Genomic DNA, 23018 nt, shown 5'->3' with positions numbered 1-23018 from the left:
CACAAATAACACACATAAAATAACGTCCAAAAAATACATTTTTTATAAAGTACCTTTTGAACAACTATGTTTATTTTTGTGCTTCTACTAATACGTTCTCTCAAGTTAGGTCTTTGACAGTTAAATTAGATCTTTGACAATCAGTTTCGCCTATAAACTACTATATGGTTGCAGCTTTATTTCGCCTTGTGACGACCTACGAAGGTGAGGGATCGTGCATTTTGCAGCTTATCCATCTGTTCCTTAGCATGTGGTTGATCCAGTTACGGAGCACTCGGTCAACATAAAACTGGTTTAGGGTTTGGATAAGGGTATCAGTGAGCACGATATTGAAGGCAACTTCGATGTCAATGCATACCACCAGTGTATACAGTTTGCTATCAAAGGATGCACCTATGTAGTGGACAACTTCGTTTAAAGCGGTTTCCACCGATCGTCCCTTTACATAAGCATGCTGCTTAAATTTTAGTTCTTTGTCGAGTATACTGCTTTTCACCATACTATCAACTATCCGTTCCAAAGTTTTAAGTAGAAAGAACGTAAGACTTATCGGTCGATAAGACTTAGGTGTCGAATAGCTAGGTTTCCCTGGTTTAGGTATAAATATTACCCTTGCATCCTGCCATTTAATGGTGGTATATGTGATTTTCAAGCATGCAGTGAATATTTGAGACAGATGTACGGAAACCAGTCCCGCCTCCATCTGTAAGAGTGCCGGGGAAATGCCATCCGGCCCTGCAGCTTTATAGGGAGCGAAGCTGTTGAATTCCCCTTTAACCATATCAGATGTAGCATCCCCTTCCTCCAATATCGGTTCATCTATGTTTTTCGATATACCGGGTGGAAAATGAGAGTCCATTAGGAGTTTCATTGTCTCCTCCATATCCTCCAGCCTCCTGCCAGTATCATCGACCATAGATTCTGGTTGGACATGAGTTTTGAATAATAATTTTTATACCCTCCACCACCATCAGTGGTGATAGAGGGTGTATATAACTTTGTCATTCCGTGTGTAACACTAAGAAATATTCATCTGAGACTCAACAAAGTATATATATTCTGGGTCCTTATGAAATTCTGAGTCGATCTAGCTATGTCCGTCTGTCTGTGTAAAACACGCTCACGTTAAAATGAAGCAATGGAATTTAACCAAATTCACCCAAAATGTTCTTAGTTTTCCTAAGTTGTTTGGTATTGAAAATGGGCAAAATCGGTTCACATCGGGAAAACTTATGAATCAAAATTTGAAACAACCTCGAAAAAAAATAAGCATTTTTTACACATTCTGATGTAATTTTCTCGAAAACTATGCAAGATAATTCCATAAAAATCGTCATACATTCGTTTCCACACAAGAGCTTAAATTCTGCGTAAAATCGTCAGAATCGGTCCACAATTTCATATACCTCCCATACAAAAGTACATATTCCCGGAAATTTGGTTTTTTGTTAATAACTTCCGTCGTAATGCCGATATCTTCACAAAATTTTAGAAATTAAAATTTTATGACAATAGAATTTATTAAGAGGAAATTTTTTTTGGATGGGTCCATAATTGGACATAGCTCCCATACAAAGTCCCCTCCCGAAAATCATTTAAACGCGCATAACTCATTACTAAATTAGAACATCGATATAAAATTTGGTACAAGTATTGCTTTTATATACAGAAATATAAGCATGAAAGTTTCTTTGGATTGGTCCATAATTGGTCATATCTCCCATTCAAGGTCCCCTCCCGAAAATCACTTAAACGCGCATAATTCATTACTAAATTAAAATATCCATATAAAATTGGTTGCAAGCATTGTTCTCACATAATAAAATATTACCACGAAATCTTTTTCCGATCGGTCCATAATTGGCCATAGCTCCCATACAATTTCCCCTTACGAAAAACACTTGTACCATATAAAATTTGGTACAAGTATTGCTCATATACAGAGAAATAATATTGTGAAATGTTTTTCCGATCGGTCCATAATTAATCATAGCTCCTACACAAGGTCCATCTTAGAAAAACACACATACAAGGTTCCCTTCCGAAAATCAGAAAAAACGCACATAACTCATAACCAAATATTGATATCCATACATTTAGCAGAAATACTGCCTTATATACATAAATTCATATACACAAAATATTACTAAGAAATTTTTTTTCATCGGTCTATAACTGGTCATAGCTCCCACACAAGGTCCCCTCCCGAAAATAACTAAAACGCACATAACTCATTACCAGGGAAACCAAAATATGCAAATGCATGTTTTTTGTTGTGCGTCGTATGGACTCATGGATAAGATATTTACACGTTTCAGACCAATTTGAGAATTTTGGCATCGATTTGTTAGAGCATATTTTTGCATATTTTACCCATAAGAGCATAATTTTGCATGATTTGACTTTTTAGCATATTTAAGGCATATTTTCGAGTTTTTAGAGCATATTTTACTCTTTCAGTGCATATTTTGATGTTTTCGCTTTTTTTCGTTTTTATACATTTTTAATTTTCTTTTCAAAACTTTATTTAAAAAAAATAAAATTCTATTTAAATTTTTTAGCCTATTTTACAATTTTGAAAAAAAAATTCGTTATGTTATAGTTTTTTATTCAATAAAGCAAAATATTTTAAATCGGACATAAAACCGATTACTTTTGATTTCATGAGACCAATATAGTTTTAAAAACTAATTATTAGAATTTATGACAACACCGATTAAAATGTCAGTTTAAAAGCTATGAATACAACTGGAAGAAATGTGTCAAACTTTGTCGTTTGAAATATGTTTTTTGGGGACCAAATGGTTTCATGTTATTTATTGGTTATCTGAACGTTAAACGGAATTCTAATATACTAGTTCTTTAAACTATGAGATGAAACATTTATAAAAAAATGTTGTAGGATATAGAATATGACATTAAACACTTATTATTTCATTACAATTTCAGTCTTTTTGAGCTTTTCAATGTTAAAAAATAATAAACAATTTTATTTTTGGAGCATATATTTTAAATTTTAAGAGCATATTTTGAGTTTTTTACGGCATATTTAAAGCGCTTAAAACACTTTTTTTAGAGCATGTTTTCGGTTTCCCTGCTCATTACTAAATAAGGATATCCATATAAGTAAAGTTTGGCACAAGTGTTGCTCATATACAGAGAAATAATATTATTAAATGTTTTTTCCGATCGGTCCATAATTTATCATAGCTCCTTCACAAGGTCCCTCTCAGAAAAACACACATACAAGGTTCCCTTCCGAAAATCAGAAAAAACGCATATAACTCATAACCAAATATTGATATCCATACATTTAGCAAAAATATTGCTCGTATATACATAAATTCACTATAAAATTGTTTTACGATCGGTCCATATTTGGTCGTAGCTCTCATACTAGGTCCAGAAAATCACTTCACAATATTTATTACCAAGTAATGATATAGACACAGAATTCTGAAATTTTGTCTTTATATACATAATTGGAAAACTTATTTCAACAAATATTTGATCAATTAGAAAATTAATAACATAAAAGTAGCTGGTGGAGGGTATTTAAGATTCGGCACAGCCGAATATAGCACTCTAACTTGTTTTATTTTCGATATGTCATTTACGCAGTCAACCTGTTCACAGAAAAGTTTCCAGGATTCTCGTTCCAGGATACCGTGGTCTTTTTACGCCGTGTTAAATAATTTGCGAAGAGTTTTACCAAGATTCCGGATCTCCCCGGTTACCCAGGGTTTCTCCTGGGCAGATCTCCGCTCTCGCAGAGGGCAGCTATCCTCGAACGATTCAACCAATTTACTTGTGAGCATTTTGATGTGATCAAGTCTTTAGAATTAAGGGCTTGTCCCCTGCGATTGGTGTTTGTACTACCCCAAACTACATGGTAGGAGTTGGCATCACAACCTATCACAATTTTCTTATTTTGCCTTTGTGCCTCTTCGACCAGTTGAGGTTTATTTGGATAACCTCAATCATTGTCATCCATTTAAACTGTCTTCCAGCGAGCAAGTGATCACATGCCCGCTCGTTGAATTTGACTGCTCCGCGTAACCTGAAGTAGCTATTGATGTAGTGGGTACCATTGATGGCACTGCGGTGTCCTTATCAGGCGTAGGAAGAGCAGTCTTTTTAATCGACACTTTCCCAATTTTGGACAGCACTGCTGTTCTGTCTTCTGGCGAGTGAGGGATTTCCTCCTCGCTTTTAGGATTTGACTCCTCAAAATTACCAGTACTTGCTAATGATGGTGTTTTGGTATCCTTATCGGGGCCGGTTTTGACATCCCTTTCAATCGGCACCTTCCCAATTTTGAATATGACAGATTTAGAGGCGAAGTACGCCCTACCTTTATTCTTGGCAAGACTAGCCATAGATTTCTGGTCGATACCTATTACAAATAAAGTTCACTCAGGTTCTTCCTTCCTGTAAAAGGAAGGAAGAACCAGCTCAGCATTTTGACCACCAAGAATTTCCAGTATACGTTCATTAGCCAGTTTACTGCCCCATCCTTTTATGTAGACAGTGGACTTTAAGAGCACCGGAAGCTCGCTCTTCCAGTCCCAGCTTAGCGCCGTTTCAGGGAGGATGTATACTTTCCACCAAGTTGTATTTTGCTCACGATTACAGGATGACGACGACACGTGACTCGCGAGTAGATCAACACTTGCCGCCGGTACTGGGTTATTTAGGCCCTGCACCGTATTTATTTATTTTCCATATTAGTTTTTTACAGTTTTTTGGTACGCGGGAAATATAATATTCCCAGGTGGTGGACAATCTGCCCTCCCTCAGCTTAAGTGAAATTAAAGCTGGGAGAGGACAATTGGTCCATCACCACTCCCTATCCGCCACCTGGATGGCCGGACCATTTAAACAGTATATTTTAATTTAAATTTGGTAACAATTTAATTATCTTTGCTTAATTTTTAATTATTTTAAACATAACTTTCGGTGATTTCGGTGATTTGGTCGGTATAAATTTATTTAATTTTTAGTGCATTTTTTTGTATTTTTCTTTTAGGAATGTGGCTATAGTTAGCTATTGGGTAGGTGCTGATGAAATTTCTGGAGTTGGACATGTACAATGTAAGTGAAAATGGATTTTAAGTGTGTAACCTTTAAAATAAAATATTTTGGTGAAAATAAAAGTGCAGTTAGGAATTTTTGGAAACTACCGTGAGTGGTGAATCGAATGTGACTGGCGTCCGGACTAATCAGGTGGTAGCATCAGGCTTGACTACTCCGCGAGTGTCTGGAGCAACAACAACAACCCCAAGTAGCCGGCCCAAGCTGGCTGCTTGTAAACCAAAACCGCCCACTAAGCCTTCGGGTGTGGGTAAAGGTCCCAGCGGTGAGGTACCTCTGCCTGTCGTGGCGAGTACCTCTGCAGCCGCAAAAGCAGCCCTTGCTGATTCAAAGTCAGCTCAATCCCTGTCTTCGGGTGACAACAAGGTCTTCCAAGTGCCCTGTGCGAATGTGGAATCGTCGACCCTGATGTCGGATTCCTCTGCCGTACCTCCCCCTACATTGGAAAAGTCTTCGAACTCGTTGTCGGGCTCTTCCAATGTATCCCTAGAGTCTTCCCCCAGGCACAAAACACCTTCCAGAAGGGCTTTTGTTCATCGGCGGGCCGCCGATCGCATCGACTAAACGTCAAAAACAGGCGCAAACCATTGTCATCAATAGACCTTTCAGTGAAGTGGCTAGAAACCCACTGATAAGGGCTATTGTTGACCATAGCAACAGCGACGGAGCCATCTCCCAGGAAAAATGGGGGACTATCCATGAGAAGATGCTAGGCGTGTACTGGAAGATCCTCAAGGAGAATCCAGGACCCGCTCCCCAAAACGATGATGCTGGTTGATACCAGGGTCACATTAAGCTGCTAGCTGGTTTAAATGAGCGCTCTGCGCTTCTGCTCAAGCTTGCTATTCAGTCCCTTGGGGAAGTGTGGCCAGATGAAAGGTTGGACGTGATCCCGGTAAGCGAAATTCCTCGCAGACCGAGATCAATTGCCACAATCCCAACTGAGCCACATGACCCGGCGGAAATTCTGGCGTTCCTACAAAGCGGAAATCCTCATCTACCTACCCATGACTGGAAGGTGGTGAATGTTTCCGCCCCGATGGGAAATGGTCCTTAATAAGGAAACGTTGGCGTGAATGCGGAGGTAAAGTTTACTATGGTTTTGATAGTATCTCCCTTCGCATTTATCGCAGTGACGCCAAACGCAGCGCCGCCGCCTCTGGTACTAAGCTGGAGGCTCCGCCCAAGGAGGATAATGGAAAGGCCGACGATCCCGCTGGTTCTGAGAACCAAGAAGACTCCCAGTCTACCACAGGTACGATGGGTGAGCTTCTTGGCAATCTGAAGTTAGCGGAGGATGGAGACAGTTCGCAGGATTCCTGATCATGGAATTGGTGATGGTAACCCAGATTAACCTTCACCACTCCAAAGCAGCATCAGCTGCTTTACTCCTCCGGTTGGCTGAGAGAGGGGAGGAGCTTATCTTGGTCCAAGAACCGTGGACCCACCACGGCAAAATCCTTGGACTATCTCTCAGAGGTTACAAACTTCTGTTCTCAAATCCTGCAGGTAATATTAAAAATATTAGAGCCTGTATTCTGGCCAAAAACCATTTAGATATCTTCATCTTATCTGATTACAGTGATGAGGATACGGTAGCGGCGGCACTTGAGACCGGAAACTCCACCATCTGGCTCCTTAGCTGCTATATGGCGCATGACCATGGTGAACAACCGCCAAACGACCTGGTCAGAGATTTAATGCGCGAAGCAAATAGACGTCACGTTCCTGTGATAATTGGCGCTGATGCAAATGCTCATCACAGTGTCTGGGGCAGTTCAGACACCAACAGTAGAGGTGAGAGTTTACTTGACTTTTTATTAGAATTTAATATGACAGTCGTTAATAGATATTACAGCTATTACAGCTATTAGTACAAAATATATAGAATTGATCAAAGAGTGGAATGTCTCCAATGACTGCACCTTCTCTGATCACCGCTACCTGGACTTTGACATAGTGGTCCAGGTCAAAGTTTCAAAACCCTTTCTAAATAGAAGGAAAACAAATTGGGAGAGGCACAAAGCTTCTCAGAGTACCATTCTTCCCTCTGCTTCGACGGTAGAGAGTATAAGGGGTATTGATTTGGCTGCAAATTGGATTGGTAGTTCTCTGAGCGTTGCCACGAAGAGATCTTGCAAACTATCCAGTGGCCTAAAAAAGGACATAGCGAGCATAAGATGGACATGTCGCCGGTCTTTTAACGAGGCTAAGAGATCAGGTAACTGGTCCCTTTATAAGGCAAACGTTAATAAGTTTAAATATTTGTTTCGGAATGCGAAACGGAACTCGTGGAGGGTTTTCTGTAGCAATGTTGAAAGCTCTTCCGAAACCAGTCGTCTCCGTAAAATCTTGTCAAAGTCCCCTTCTGTTCCTAGCTATATACAGAAAATGGATGGGAGCTGGACTTCAGGTAGTCAGGAGACTTAAGAGCTTCTCCTTAATACTCACTTTCCTGGTTGTATTCCAATTAGTGATTTGACTAATTTCTCTCCAACTTCAATGCGGACTGTAACCCACGTGCCTATTGAAGATGACATTATCCGTTGGACAATTAAAAGCTTTGATCCTTACAAAGCGCCCGGCCCTGATGGTATTATTCCTGCAGATCTTCAACACAATATAGATCTTGTAGGTCCTTGGCTGTAGGTCTCTTGGTCATACATTCCTACTCAATGGTCCAAGTGTAATGTGATTTTTATTCCCAAGGGGGGTAAAACTTCACACACTAAGGCAAAAGATTACAGACCAATATGTCTGGTATCATTTATGCTGAAAACATTGGAAAGGATAATCGATATCCACATTAGGACCTCGATAGATAAATCCTTTCTCTCTGCCTCTCAACATATCTGCCAATCTCTATCTCGTTGTGGGATTTGTTGAGAATCTTCTCTCAAATAGGATTATTGAATCCTCCTTAGGAGATACAGTAATCTCTAGAAAAGCTTTAAGAGGTACTCCACAAGGGGGAGTACTTTCACCACTCTTATGGAACATGGCCATAAATGATATTCTGGTAAAACTAGACTCTCTTGGCTATAAAACAGTCGCCTATGCTGATGTCGTGGTTGCGGTATCAGGCGATCACCTTGAAACCATATCCCAAAGGCTAGAACAAGCACTAAAGATCATTAGCTCGTGGAGTGTCGAATGTGGTCTTAGTGTAAATCCTAGTAAAACGGAACTTGTGCTTTTCTCTAGCAAATATAAGATTCCTTCATTTCCTCTTCCTTGCCTTAACGGCGAAGTATTAAAACTCTCGGACAGCGCTAAATATCTGGGCGTTATCCTAGTTAAGAAACTATCTTGAAGTACAAATGTACTCTCTAGGGCATCTAAAGCCATTACGGCACTATATGTTTGTAGGAAGGCCATAGGAACATGCTGGGGCATAAATCCAATGTATGTTCACTGGCTCTTTGAGGCAGTTATTAAACATATTATGCTATATGGGGTTGTTGTCTGGTGGCAGGCGCTTGAAAAGGCTTCACTCAGACAACAACTAGAAAAAGTAATGAGATCAACTGCGCTTCTTATTACAGGCGCTCTCAGAACAACTCCTTCGAAGGCGCTCTTCACTATGCTCAACTGTCTCTCGGTCGATCTCCTTGCGAGGAAATTGGTTATGTCAACAGCGGCCAGACTGTGTGTAACTGGCAAGTGGAATCAATGCTCCATAGGCCATGCTAGGATCATAGATCTTATACCGGATAATCAGTACATTGTTGATTATTGTAATCCAGTACCGTCTCTAGTGAGAAAGTTCCAATATCATATCTCTTCGGAGTATGAGGAATCTCTCCTTCCGCCAAATAATTGCTTTCGAGTGTATACAGACGGATCCAACGGATATCTAATAGGGATATCAGAATTTATACTGATAGTCAAGCTGCTATTAAATCCCTAACTGGTGTGTTCTCCACATCCAAAATTTTCCATGAATGCCGGACGTCTCTCAATGAGATGGCGAGACATTCGAACATCACCCTAATTTGGGTAAAGGGACATGGGAATTCGTATGGCAACGGTATTGCTGACACATTGGCAAGAGCTGGCACTATGCTTAGCAGAATGGACATAGATCAGTTCTGCGGTATACCACTACTTGCAGTTAAGAGGCAAATCAGTGAAAAATGCCTCTGCATCGCTCGCGACAAATGGTCGCGTGAACATACGTGCGCAACATGTAGAGTACTGTGGCCACAAATGGATCGTCAAAGGTCTAAATATCTTCTTGGTCTCCAAAGACCGTAGTTAAATAGGCTGATATCGATAATCACTGGCCACTGTAAATTTGCTTTGGCGGAGGCTCGTTTTCAGACGCTTGGATCGACCTACTTTGTTGATCTAACCGAATTGTCAAACATTCAATTAGAACGTCTTTTAGAGTTCATTAATTTGTCAAAATGGGTGTGAATCCTATTACTCACACTACTCATTCACGGCAGCTGCCCTGGCTTTCTCATTTCTCATCATCTCTTTCTCTTAGCAACTGTCTCTGTTCTTTCACTCTCCTCTATCTCTCCCTCTCTTCTCTTCTCTTTTCTTCTTCTTACAGGTATTTTTACAAAGGGATCAACATGGACCCAAGTAAAGCCGAAATTGGCTACCTGTGTAAACCTAACCTAACCTAATACGAATCTAAAGTGTTTGTTTTGGATTTTAAAAATAAAAATTAAAAAATACAGTGGGTGTAAAATTTGCGCGAACGGACAATTTGAATGTAAAAAAATTAATAAATTAAAGTGAAAAGGAAATTTAAGAAATTACAGTGCGGAACAAAAATGTTGTGACGATAATTAAAGTGTGCGAAAAATAAATTAAAAGTATATTATTGAAAAAAAGGCTGTATACAAAATTAAATGTGAAATTTACAGTGTGGAACAAAAGTGGAATACAAAAATTAAAAGTTTAAATAAATATTGTGCGAATGAATAGTTGACGGTGAATAAAAACTTAAAACGGAAATTTACAGGGACGATTAAATGTGTGCGGTGTTTTAAATAAAAATAAATGTGAATAACAATGAAAGTGGAACTGAAAACTAAAGTGATGGTAAATTAATCCGGGGTGAAATAAATTAAAAGAATTAATACAGTGAAAAACAAAAGTGTTGTGACAAAAAAAAAATAATTACTCTATGGTGATAAGTGAATATTTTAGTGTGTGTGGTGATTTGGAAAATAAACTAATTTTTGAAAAATGCAGTGGCGGATAAAAGTATGAGTGGAATTTAGTGACAGTGAAAATAAAATTTAAGAAATTTAATAAAAAAAATAAAATATTTAGGAATAAAAAATTAATCCAGTTTTATTCTATATTTTCTTTAAACCAACTTTCTTATTTTTTTAATTTGTATAAGCTTTTTTGCTTTAAAAATTTATTTTTAGATTTTCATTTAATTCATTTCATAATTTTTTTCTTGTGATTCTTTTTTTTATAATTTTACTAATTCTATTTGAATTTATTATATTTTCAGATTAAAATTCAAACGGACCCTAAACTTTTAACAGGCCTTTAAATCCGTGTAAGATTCGTGAGTATAAAAAAATAATTTAATTATAGTGTTAATTATTATTTATTGTAATACAAGGACTAAGTCCACTAAAGCTTGTAGAGTAAACTCTAGAGACTTTGGCGAGAAATACCCCTTTTAATTATCCATACATCCACTTTGGGAAACGAAATGGAAGATCTGGACTTTATGACGACTCATGTAAGTCTTCTGATAAAGATAGCCGAAAATGACAAGGACCAAAACCACCAAAGATTTCAGGCTGAATCCTTAGATCTTTGGCGAGAATTGTCCCTCGACATTTTCACTTTAAACAAAAACTAGGTACTACCATTTTTATATAAGATTGTTTGAACATAAAACTTTGTAAAAAACTCATAACAAAGATTCTTTTAGAAAATTTTATTATCAAAAGTAAAAAACTAATCTTTCCTTTCTCTAGAGGTTCTTTGGAATTCAAATGCCCTTGGGAAGAACGAACAGAAGGAACTAAAACACCACTAAGATGCCAAAAAAAAAAAATCGGTGAAATTCATGGAATTGACAACTATTTAAAATGAAATAACAACAATTATTTACAATTTCAATATATCAACAGGTACATATTATACCTATATTATATAACAAAACAGAAGTTTCTGTACTATCAATCATTTATATCCCTGCTCTGTGACAGTCTGCTTACGGAATGAACAAATATATATTGGTCTTCCAATCTGTATTTTTTTAATTGTCCTTTGATATCGGTTCTCTGTAATACCGGACTCAGAATTGTGTTATTACCCTTAAGCTTTTAATGGCACTGTACCGGAAAGTTTTGATGGGGTTGCACCTACTAATAGGGTAAAGACGGTTACAAATGTAACCAGCTTAGATCTATGGATCTCACTGGACTACTATACAAATAAAAGATATGTACAGAACTCAGTACTGCTCAGACGCGACTTAGGGTTTTACCCACTCCTCCATGCGAAACTTGTGGGGAATTATGACTCATTAATTATAAACATATATTATACTCTGAAAGTACCCACAACTTCCAAACGAAATCTTCACTAATGGCTACACCGTCGTAATGCCTGGTCCGTTTTCAGACAAAACCGTCGACCACTTTCAAATCTTCCGATCGAAATGCATCCGAATTAAAATCTAGATAAATACGTTTAGTGATATTTCGTCCATATCATAGCGCGATAGGGTATCGGGTACTACATTTTCCTTCCCCTGCCTATGTTCAATTTCGAAATCGTACGCCTATAAATGCAGACTCCACCTCGCCAACCGGCCGTTTAGATCTCGATGCGACATAAGCCAATTAAAACTGCTGTGATCCGTGATCACCGTAAATGGCATCAATTCTATATAGGCCCTAAACTTCTTAATCGCCAAGACAACATTCACGTTCATTGACTAAATAATTTTTCTGTGCTGGGTTCAGTTTATGCAAGAAAAAAGCTATTGAGTGCTCTCCATCAGAATCATCTTTCTGAAAAAGAACCACACCAATGCCTAAGTCTGAAAAGTCACCCTGAACGTAGAATCGCTTGTAGTTTGGATGGTTAAGAAGTGGGCTCGTAGTCAGAACTTTCTTGAGGCTATCAAAAGCAACCTTAGCTTCTTCAGTAAACTTCAATTGTTTACTTTTTACAGCATTTTAAAGATTGGTGCCGCAATGGTAGCATAGTCTGGCATAAAATTGATAAAATGGTCATCCAGGTACCGTAAAAGCAGTTTTTCCCTACTAGATGACTCTAGTGGTATATTCTAGAACTCGTCTTTTAAGTCGACACTCGAAATATAGATTGTATCTGCCAATCGACTGGGCAGCAATGGATATGCATCCTTGGCATAACAGATTATTTTCGCCCCTTCGTACGAGAGTAACCGGATGATTCCAAGGACTTTCCATATATTAACTTTTGCACCGCCGGGGATACAGGGTAATATTGATCTTTCACCGGAATTGCATTACGATTGCCTATTGTATGCGTTTCCAAATGTGTTTTACCAAGGCCCTTCTTTGTATAGAAGGGGAACATTGCAATTACCAAATCCAATCTTTGTCTCTGTTTATAATCCAACTTGGGAGTTTTAATATCTAGGGTATCTTCTTAATCTTCGCAAAGATTTATACCATTTGTCGTGAGACATTGTATATTGGCTAACCAATTAAAAGCGTTCATGAAATCGACTCCCAAGAATAACTCACGACTCAGAGTAGGGACTAAATAGAAGTTGATATCATGTGACATACCACGAAACACGTGAATTGTTAGACCGGTCTTTTGTATAAAGCTCATACAATTACGGTCTAGGCAAGTAAACGTGGCACCGCCGTCTAAAAATCCCTTTATTTCCTGACCATTAATAGAAATTTTAATATAAAGAGCGAGCTTCCGGTGCTCTTAAAGTCCACTGTATACATAAAAGGATGGGGCAGTAAACTGACAAGTGAACGTATACTGGAAATTCTTGGTGGTCAAAATGCTGAGCTGGCCGTGGAAAAATGGGAAGTCTTTACAGGAAAGAAGAACCTGAGGGAACTTTATTTGTAATAGGTATCGACCAGAAATCTATGGCTAGTCTTGCCAAGAATAAAGGTAGGGCTTACTTCGCCTCTAAAGCTGTCATATTCAAAATTGGGAAGGTGCCGATTGGAAGGGCTGTTACAACAAGCCTCGAAAAGAACACTAAAAAACCTAAGAACACAGCATCAGTAGCAACTACTGATAACGTTGAGAAGTCAAATCCTAAAAGCGAGGAAGTTACCACTAACTCGCCAAAAGAAGGTACAGCTGCCATTTCCAAAATCGGAGAGGCGCCGATTGAAAGGGCTGTTAAAACCGCTCCCGATAAGGACACTAAAACACCTAAGACAGTAACCAAAGCATCATTAGCAAGTACTGGCAATGTGGAGGAGTCAAATCCTAAAGGCGAGGAGGAAATCACTCACTCGCCAGAAGACAGAACAGCAGAGCTCTCCAAAATTGGGAAAGTGTCGATTAAAAAGACTGCTCTTCCTATGCCTGATAGGGACACCGCAGTGCCATCAATAGCCACTTCAGGTTACCCGGAGGAGCCAAATCCAACGGGCGAGGAGGTGATCACTAACTCGCTGGAAGACAGTTTAAGTGGATGACAATGATTGAAGTTATCCAAATAAACCTCCATCGGAGCGAGACGGCCACAAACGCTCTGATGGCTAAAATTAACACAGGTAAGATACATATAGCTTTAATCCAGGAGCCTTGGACGATTCGCAACAAGGTTTCTGGATTAAATCACATAAATTTCCAACTTTTCTACGCTGATACAGGGTCTCGCCCGAGAACATGTATCTTATGCCACAAGAACTTATGTTTTCTTCTCTCAACAGGATTATCTACATCGGATGCAACGGTGCTGAAGCAAGGTCGTGGCAACATCAAATTCAAGGCATTGATGTCAATTGAATACGTTTAAAATCCAGATTGACAATATAACTTGGAAATGGATATACACTTTCTCTTCACTATCGTATTTTACATTTAATGCAAAACCATATAATTTTTCAAATTTTTACCTAACAATAACACCTAACTAATCCTGAAGTACAAGTACCCTACACCTAGTATTTAATTTAACCAAAACAAGTGAAAATTTTATCAATATTGAGGTAAAATAAGAAGTTTCAATCAACAAAAGATCCGGACAACAGGCCTGTGTCAACAAAGGAATCTTCGTATGATTGGTGAGTGCATTATCTAAAAAAAAAAAAAATATATTCATAAAAGAAATTAAAATTTTCACTTAAAATCTTATTTATTCAAAATGATTTAATACTTAAACTCTACTTAAAAAAAAAAAAAAAACAAACATTTTTTTTGGCAAATTAGTTAAAAATTAAACTTTAAATACTTAAAACTATTTTTTTTTTATATATTAAAATTAATTCGCTAAAATATAATGCTATTTACTCCTTGTTTATTTTGTTGTTAATTGTTTAATTTTAATTAATTTGTAATTGTAATTTAAATAGCATATTATTTTAGTTACACAAAAAAAAAAAAAAAAAAAAACACTTTACACTTATATACTCTTATTTATTATGTTTATTGTTTGTTTTGTTGTTTAAATGTTATTGTAATTTAGTATCGAAAACGTCTTTCAAATGTTTGATGATATAGAATTTAGTTTTTCATTCAACATTGAATATGATTTAAATATACATTCTCGTTATTAAAATGAATAACTAGATAGTTTTTTCCTTTAGACGAAAAGTTAGGTCAAAGTAAGGTAATGCATGAATTGGGCTAACTAAGGATAGGGCGAAAGTTAGCAAGGATGGGTGGGTAATAGAGCATTGTGAAGTTAAATCCATCTTTACCTCTCGGACAAAGCTTCAAACAAATTACATTTCTCCTTTGTTTTGTTTTATTTTGATGGTATTCGATATGGGATTTTGCTACCGAATTTTAATGTTTCTTGTAGGGAACCAGATTCTAATTTTCAAAGAAGGTAAGGACCAGCCCATTATCCCTGAGCACGGCCGGAAACAGGTAGCATAGCTTTCAGGAGATTGGAAACCTTAACGGTGGTTCGTTACACCATGCTAGAGAAACCTAGCTTTGCGACACCTAAGTCTTATCGACCGATAAGTCTTAGCTCCTTCCTACTTAAAACCTTAGAACGGATAGTCGATAGTATGGTTAAAATCAGTATACCCGACAAAGACCTAAAATTTAAGCACCATGCTTATGTGGAAACCGCCTAAAACGAAGTTGTCCATCCTTTGAAAACAAACTATATACACTGGCGCCTTCAATAACGTAATACTCTTATCCAATGCCTAGACCAGTTTAATGTTGACTGGGTGCTCCGTAACTGGATCTAAGGAGCGAGATGTACGATATAACTATCAGGAAAAAGGTATTTCACGGTATACCACAGGGTGGCATTTTGTCATCTTTACTCTGGGTTACCACGATTAAAAGCCTCCTAAGGACCATAACCGATAAAGGACTTAGACCTGTCTGCTATGCAGACGATGTCGTAATACTTCTAAAGGGAAAAATTACTTGTGTAGAAGAAATGAGGTGGCTCTAAATACGGCCTTAATCTGTGCTCAACCGCGAGGTCTCAATGTTAACCCGCAAAATCGGAAATCTGTCCTTTCACAAGAAAGACAAACATTTCTACGTATACTGAACCTTGCTTCCTGGGCAAGAAGATACTAAAGACAGAAAATGTTAAGTACTTAAGTGTAATCGTCGACCGAAAATTAAAATTAAGACACCACATAAAGGATAGGATCAACAAATCACATCGGTGCTCGTCGATATGTAGAAGAACTATAGGCATGAAATTCTAGCTTATGCTTCCATAATCTGGTGGACTGCTTTAGACAAAAAGTGCAATATCAAACTACTACAGGGAGTTCAGCGTACATGCTGCTTGGGTATATGTGGTGCCACGTGTACTACTTCAACCAAGGCTCTGGAAACGTTGGTAGATATTCCACCCATTGAAACATATTTAAGATATGAGGCGGTTCTTTACTTTAAGCGAACTGGTCAAAAGCGGTTGTAGCACACGTCATCAATGTATACTGGACATATTGGAAGGTTATACACAATCATCGGACGTGCCTGATCGTATACCAGACACAGGGTAAGTCGCAAACTTTGAAACGCTGATCCCAGATAGAATGTCTTGGTCAAGTGGAACGTTAGAGCAAATACCAGTAGGAATCCTTTGTTACACGGATGGCTCTAAATTTGGGGATAAAGTGGGTCAGGGATTCTGTATTGAAGATCCAGAAGCAGAAATATACCTTCTAAGCAGAAGTACGAGCAATAAGGGAAGGAAGTTAATTAGATTAGAATAAATATGGCGTCCACAGCGCTTAATATATTTGCCAACAGCCAGAAGGCAATTAGGGCGATATCAGGAAATAGAACTAAATCTAAGACCGTATTGGATTGTAAGAAAACTTTAACTGAATACTCTCCCAGAGGTAAGGTTCACATCATATGAGTACCACTCGGGAGAAGTCGGTTATGAAAGAGCGAATGTAATAGCTCTAAAGGGTAGGGAGCTCGAGGCAGTTAACCTGAAAAACGCAAAACCATTCTACGCAACAAAAGCTGAACTTGGAATAATGAAACAGTGGGAAGAACCACGAAAATGGGGTGACCCTGATGAGAACAAGACGAAAAATCTCCTTAAATGGAACAAGTCTGAAGTTAGTATGATAGTACGTATTGTGAGTGGACACACAGGACTATGAGCACAGTTATGCAAAATTGAACATGCGTATTCAGGCTTATGTAGAGCATGTGGAGAGGACAGTGAAACTCTGATGCACTTTCTTTACCACTGCTAGGCATCCGTCGAAGATAGATCCAAGTATCCAAGGGTTTCTAAACACTGAAAAATCATTTATTCAGTTGCTTTTTTCTCATGATAAGGAGCGCATAACAGGCCCGATTGTGGCCTAAGTGTATTTCTTCGGATTTGATGTAATTTTGACCTAATCTAGTATGGAAAAGCTGCCAGATGTAATATTCATGCGGCGAAATATTTCCAAATGAAGAGAAAATTAATTTTAGTCGTGTGCACACTGTTGCTGAAAATAAACAAACTTTTATAGTTGACAACGCAAAAATTTTCTTTTGACGTTTAAGAATAAATCGAATAGATAGTAACGTTGATAAATACTTTATTAAAAAAAACAATTTAAATGGCGGAAAAATAAAATATATAAAGTGTGCGTCGCGAAGGAAATTTGGCGAGCCAAGAGGAAAGATTCTGCCCTTTTTTTCGTTTTGAAGAACTGGTGAGAAGATGTGGTATTGTGACCCTTGTGGCAAATAAAATCACTAAAATAACAAAAAAAGAAAATTGAAATCACCGAAAGTTAAGTTAAGATAATTAAAAATTAAACAACGATAATTAACTTGTTACCAAGTTTAAATTAAAAAAATAAATTTAACTATAAAAAACTGTTTAAAAGCAAAAATAAATAGTTAAAATCTTAAAACTAAAATAAATAAATTGTTAAAAGGTTAAGAGGAGATAAAAGAAAAAAACGTATAACCCAAGCCTCTGCTACATCCAACGAGGAAAACAACATTCGCAATCGATATTTGATATTTGGAATATGGCTTAAGTCAATAATGTACCGAACTCTTTTGAACTAACAAAATATAAGTTTTTAAAAACCAAATATTTTAGTTCAATTTTTATGAGTAATTTTCTGAAGAGGACCTTTATATGCCTGAATTATGAACCAATACTATAAAATTTTGTACATTTCTTTTGTATAGAACCTGTTTATGCAAAATTTCAGTGCAATACTCATATTTTAAATAAGGAAAACTCCTATTTTAATAACCAAAAGTCGTCAGTTATAGTTCAGGCCTCATTAAATTCGGAATGAGGAATTATGTTATTTTTCGTTTTCTATTTTTTTAATTTTTTAAGCCTATTTTACAATTTAAAAAAAATTTGTTATGTTATAGTTTTTTTAAAAACGAATTATCCAAAACTGCTGTCAATACAGGACGACGAAGTTCTGAATAAAAATTAGTGTCGAATTCCATTGAAAATTTGCTGTTATATTTACAAGAACAACTTTTAAATTACTCATTATCCTCCAAAACCTTTGCATGGAGAATGGGACATAATAACGCCAAAACTATAAGTTGATTTTAAAAACAAAGGCTACTATACAAAACATTAATTTCATTTTAATTATTTATTTTTACTTCATAATGCTAATCTTAATATGAGGTATACAAAAAATTCGAATACTTTTGTAAAGCTATTTTTTGCACTTTAAAAAAAGGTAAATTAGTTTAAGTAAATTATTTTTGTTTAATTTTTTAAAATGTGATAAAAAATTTAAGGACTGCCTGACAACATAATTAATTTATTTTTTTTATTTTTCCCAAAATCTATTATAAAATTATGTCTTATGAGAGAAAACTATTATCGTGATAAAAATTTAGTTAAATTAACTATAATTGTATCGCTGTTATTAAAAATCTGTAAAATTAACAAATTTTCTTTATTCAGTACAAAAAAAACATATATATAATCGAATTGAGGTTTTAACAATTTCCATATCAATAATTTGAACTGAATTGTACCGGTTATTAATTTGTTTTGTGAATTCAGTAAATGAAGCCGACGTTTATTTGGGATCGCTGCAACAAAAAAAAAAATAGTAAAAAGTAAAAGATAATTATCAATGGAAAAATTATTTAAAATTAAAATATTATTAAAGGAACTAAATTCGATGTTCACAACGAATAAGTTGGTAATTTTAGTTGATGTATATAAAAATAAATAAAATAAAACGAATTTATATGTAAAAAAAGCTTAATTACACTTGAGGATAAATAAATGGGAAAAGATCGGATTGAAAAGGTAATGTTTAATATGTTTTATATCGTCTAATCTATTTTGTGTTATTTTCTATAAGTTTTCATAATTTTACAGCTGCGGAAAGGCACTAAAATTGCTGGACAGGCAGAAGATCAAAATCTAAATTTCTATCATCAACCATCAAATTATATATATATATATATATATATATATATATATATATATATATATATATATATATATATATATTATTATATATATATATATATATATTATATATATATATATAATATATATATATTATATATATATTATATATAATATATATATATTATATTATATATATATATATATATATATATATATATATATAAGTTTTGTAAGTTTATACCGATGTTTTATTGTAAATATTTTAAATAAAATTAAATATATTTTAAAATACCGTCCACATATTGGGTTTTAATAAATAATATTTCAGTTGTAAATATTAATAATGTCAATAAAGATTACCGAATAATAATCAACAAAAGTTGTGTATACCATATATTCAATAATAGTAACCGAATTTTACAATAATTACAATCGAATTAGGGTATAGTTCTGAGAACCTACTGAATTCGATTGGAAACAAATTCTTTGGTAACCGAATTTGTTTCCAATCAAATTCAGTCGGTTCTCATAACTACACCCTAATTCGATTGTAATTATTGTAAAATTCGGTTACTATCTGTCATTTTCTCTGTGCATATAAAATAAAATTTAATAATAAACATTACTTTAACGCTCATTACTGGATTAAAAATACGAATATAGGAATACAATTTCACACTATTAAGTTCCTCGCGAACCAAAATCTATTTACCAACTTTTATATGGATAGGTCCATAATTGACCTTATCCCCTCTATTGGGTCCACTTCAGGAAATGGCTTTAACGCTCATTACTAGCTTAAAAATACGATTTAAACGATGAAATGCGACACACGTAAGTTTCTTACGAGCCAAATCTCTACACCATTTTTTGGATTGGCTCATAAATTTGGATCTCTCCCGCCCATACAGGTCCCCTTGAGAAAATTACTTTAACGCTCATATAAGGTCCCCTTCAGAAAATTAATTAAACAAAAAGTACAGCAAAATGTGTTAGTAATTCATCCTATTCCCCATATATGTAAGTCCCCTTTGGAAAATTACATTAACGCTAATTACTGTCAAAAATGCGGGTGCAGAGGTGATATTCAATGTAAACAAATTCTATATGACCAAAATCTGTCTACAAAATGTTATAATGAGAGGTCAATAATATAAGATCCTCTTTAGAAAATTTGATGCATAAAATTCAGAAATTTACTAGTACAGCGAAGAAAATCGACATATACTTAGGAACATAATTCATCATTCAGTTAATGACTGACCCTAGCCCCTGTAAAAGGTTCCTTTAGAAAAGAGTTTAGGTTATTAAAATACGAGTTTCATTATTTAAAATACGAGTATTACGATGAAATTTGACATCACCAAATAACAAATACAAAATAAAATCTTTGTACACAATTTCATGTTATCAGTTCATAGTTGACGCATACGAAGGTCCTCTTCAGAAAAATAATCATACGTTCACGGTTTAAAAATTTACCAAATATATTTTGTTTAAAAAAATTAATATTTTGTTATTTTAAAAGAGCTCAGTACATAATTGATTTATGTCATATTCCAAATACCACCCTGATGTTTATAGGGGAGCAGTCCTTTTTCTGTACTTATATGATAGACGTTTTGATTATGGGTATATGAGATTCGACACAGCCGAATATGAAACTATTACTTGTTTATTTTGTTATGTTACGAAGTTGATATCAATTTTGGATCGATTGTTTTAATTTTAAAGATTATTGATCGAATTATATTTCATGGTTTCTGCGGAAACTGTTTAAGAATTAGGAAATAACACATTTTTCGATTTTCATTACCTAATTGCTTAGGAAAAGACACAACTATTCCTCTCTATCGGTCCAGAACTGCCTGAGTTATACGGGGTCAAATTTGAAGGGTATAAAATGAGCACGAGTTTTAACATTTGCAAAATTAAAAAAAAAACTATATAAGAATTATTTTAATTTTTGAGCCTTTGAAAATTATATGAGGGATAGGATCGATAAAGGACTGATCTTTGCAAAATTTGATAGAGAGCTTTTGACTCGCAAAAATTTGTTTATGTAGAATTTTACCGCTGTAATTGTTTTTTAGTCAGAAATGAGCGTTAAAGTCATTTTCTGGAGGGGACCTTATAGGGGGTAGTGTCAATTGTGGATTTATGAAAATGACTTAATGAAAATGAATTTATCAAAATTATTTAAATTCCTATAAAACCTTTTTACGTCGAACTTCATTGCTTCTTAAGGTCTTCATTTTCTGAAGGGGCCCCATTTATCTTTTTTGATGGTGGGTATAAACAAGTTTAACCAAGTTAAAACAAATAAGTTTGATTGGGAGATGATAATCATATTTGGAAGAATGACTTTTAAAAAATATTCCTGTCGAGCTTTACTCCAAAGTTAATATTTTTAATGGACAACATTCGTTTAAATGAGCTATGAACAATAATAGGCTAGTTCGAAAACATTTTTTGCAGAATGTTTTAACTATACACAGAACATATTCACTTCGAGTTCAATAATGAATTATGAGGTAATAAGTGATTCTCAGAAGTAAACCCTGGTAAACCCATGGGAGCTAACGCAAATTACATATGTATCGATTCGGAAAAGTTTTGTATAATGATTTATATATACAAAATACGCATTTATGTTGAATTTTAACCTGAAAACTTTGATTATCTATGTGCGTTTAAGTAATTTTCTGAAACTGATTCATACGTCCAAAAATCATATTTGTGTATAATTTTTATTAAGATAGCCTTATTGGTAATGAAATGATTTTTTGATGTGAACGACTACCAATTATGAACAGATGGAAAAAAAGTTTGGAATGGATTATATTTGTACAAAACATATTAAGCTTACTCTAAATGTGCTCAACTTATTACAGTAGGTCCTTGTGGCCACTTCTTCGTAAGAGAAATTGCATGTAATTCTTTATTTGCAAGGGAGCCTCTAAGAACATCAATGTGTTAAAATTGTGAGTTAAAATGCTAATTAGATATAATATTCGTAATTACCTTTAAAGTAGGTATATTTTAAAAAAACTACCAATACAACGTTTGAATACAATTTCACTACGGTATTTAAAACTTTTCACTTTCTAAAACATAGAAGATGCAAAGTTTTGTTTTATTAAGATAGCTACAAGGAGAAGGTGGTGGCAGTTCTGCAACATTTTATATGTATTTTGTTCTTGCATTTTGGGGCTTTTGATTTTATGGGCTTTTTTGGTAGAATTTTTATATTTTATTAAAAAATGAAGATAAAGCTATTAAAATTTATTATACAAATATAAAATTATAGCGCACCTTGTGGTAAGTTTTTATTCTTTTTATATTATTGCAATTAATTAAGTCAGAAAAACATGATTGATGACAAATTCAAGAACGAAGTCCAGTTTATGTAATAAGTATCAAAATTCGGCGTAAGACGGCAAAATAACGGTAATTGGACTTTTTATACAAAATTATCTATAAAAAAACTATTTCATAATTATAGCACACTCTTTGAAAAAAAAATGAAACAATATTGAAATATGTTAATTTTTAAAAATTGCAACTAATTATTATGAAAGAACTATATTTCTTAATGCTATTTAATTTGATGTGACAAATATTTAGCAATTATTTTTGGGTATTTTTGATGAAATATTTAGTTCTAGTAAATTACCTTATGGCCATATGGCATCTAACATGGGTTACTTTTTGGAAGATTTAAGATGTGATTATACAAATTATAATAATTTAATCAAATTTCAGTGCAAAATCATTCAAAATATTGCTTCTAATGTTTAATCTTAATCTATGGATAATAATACATCTTTACTGTGCTTAATTCTACACAAGCTTAACCTCACATATAATATACGAAATTTAAGAA

General features: G+C 35.1%; 1 protein-coding gene and 1 long non-coding RNA gene across 2 annotated transcripts; both read left to right on the top strand.

Annotated features, from left to right (window-relative positions):
* The first annotated feature begins 6841 nt into the window (after positions 1 to 6841).
* Positions 6842 to 11409, top strand: LOC124419051. The gene is made up of 4 exons (XR_006940360.1): positions 6842 to 6891; positions 10577 to 10633; positions 10691 to 10813; positions 11055 to 11409. It is a non-coding gene; the product is annotated as an uncharacterized LOC124419051 (long non-coding RNA).
* A 1762-nt stretch (positions 11410 to 13171) lies between these two features.
* LOC124419050 lies at positions 13172 to 14014 on the top strand. The gene is made up of 2 exons (XM_046947246.1): positions 13172 to 13829; positions 13989 to 14014. The coding sequence occupies exon 1, from the start codon at positions 13188 to 13190 to the stop codon at positions 13749 to 13751; it is 564 nt and encodes a 187-aa protein (XP_046803202.1). The 5' UTR covers positions 13172 to 13187; the 3' UTR covers positions 13752 to 13829; positions 13989 to 14014.
* The last annotated feature ends 9004 nt before the right edge of the window (positions 14015 to 23018 follow it).

This window comes from Lucilia cuprina, chromosome 3 (genome assembly GCF_022045245.1).
Source record: "Lucilia cuprina isolate Lc7/37 chromosome 3, ASM2204524v1, whole genome shotgun sequence".
In the NCBI taxonomy this organism is placed as follows: Eukaryota; Metazoa; Arthropoda; class Insecta; order Diptera; family Calliphoridae; genus Lucilia; species Lucilia cuprina.
This window is presented reverse-complemented; position numbering and strand designations above follow the sequence as displayed.

Coding starts and splice junctions, on each gene's coding strand:
- LOC124419050 (XM_046947246.1), top strand. CDS start 13,188: ATGGCTAGTCTTGCCAAGAATAAAGGTAGGGCTTACTTCGCCTCTAAA.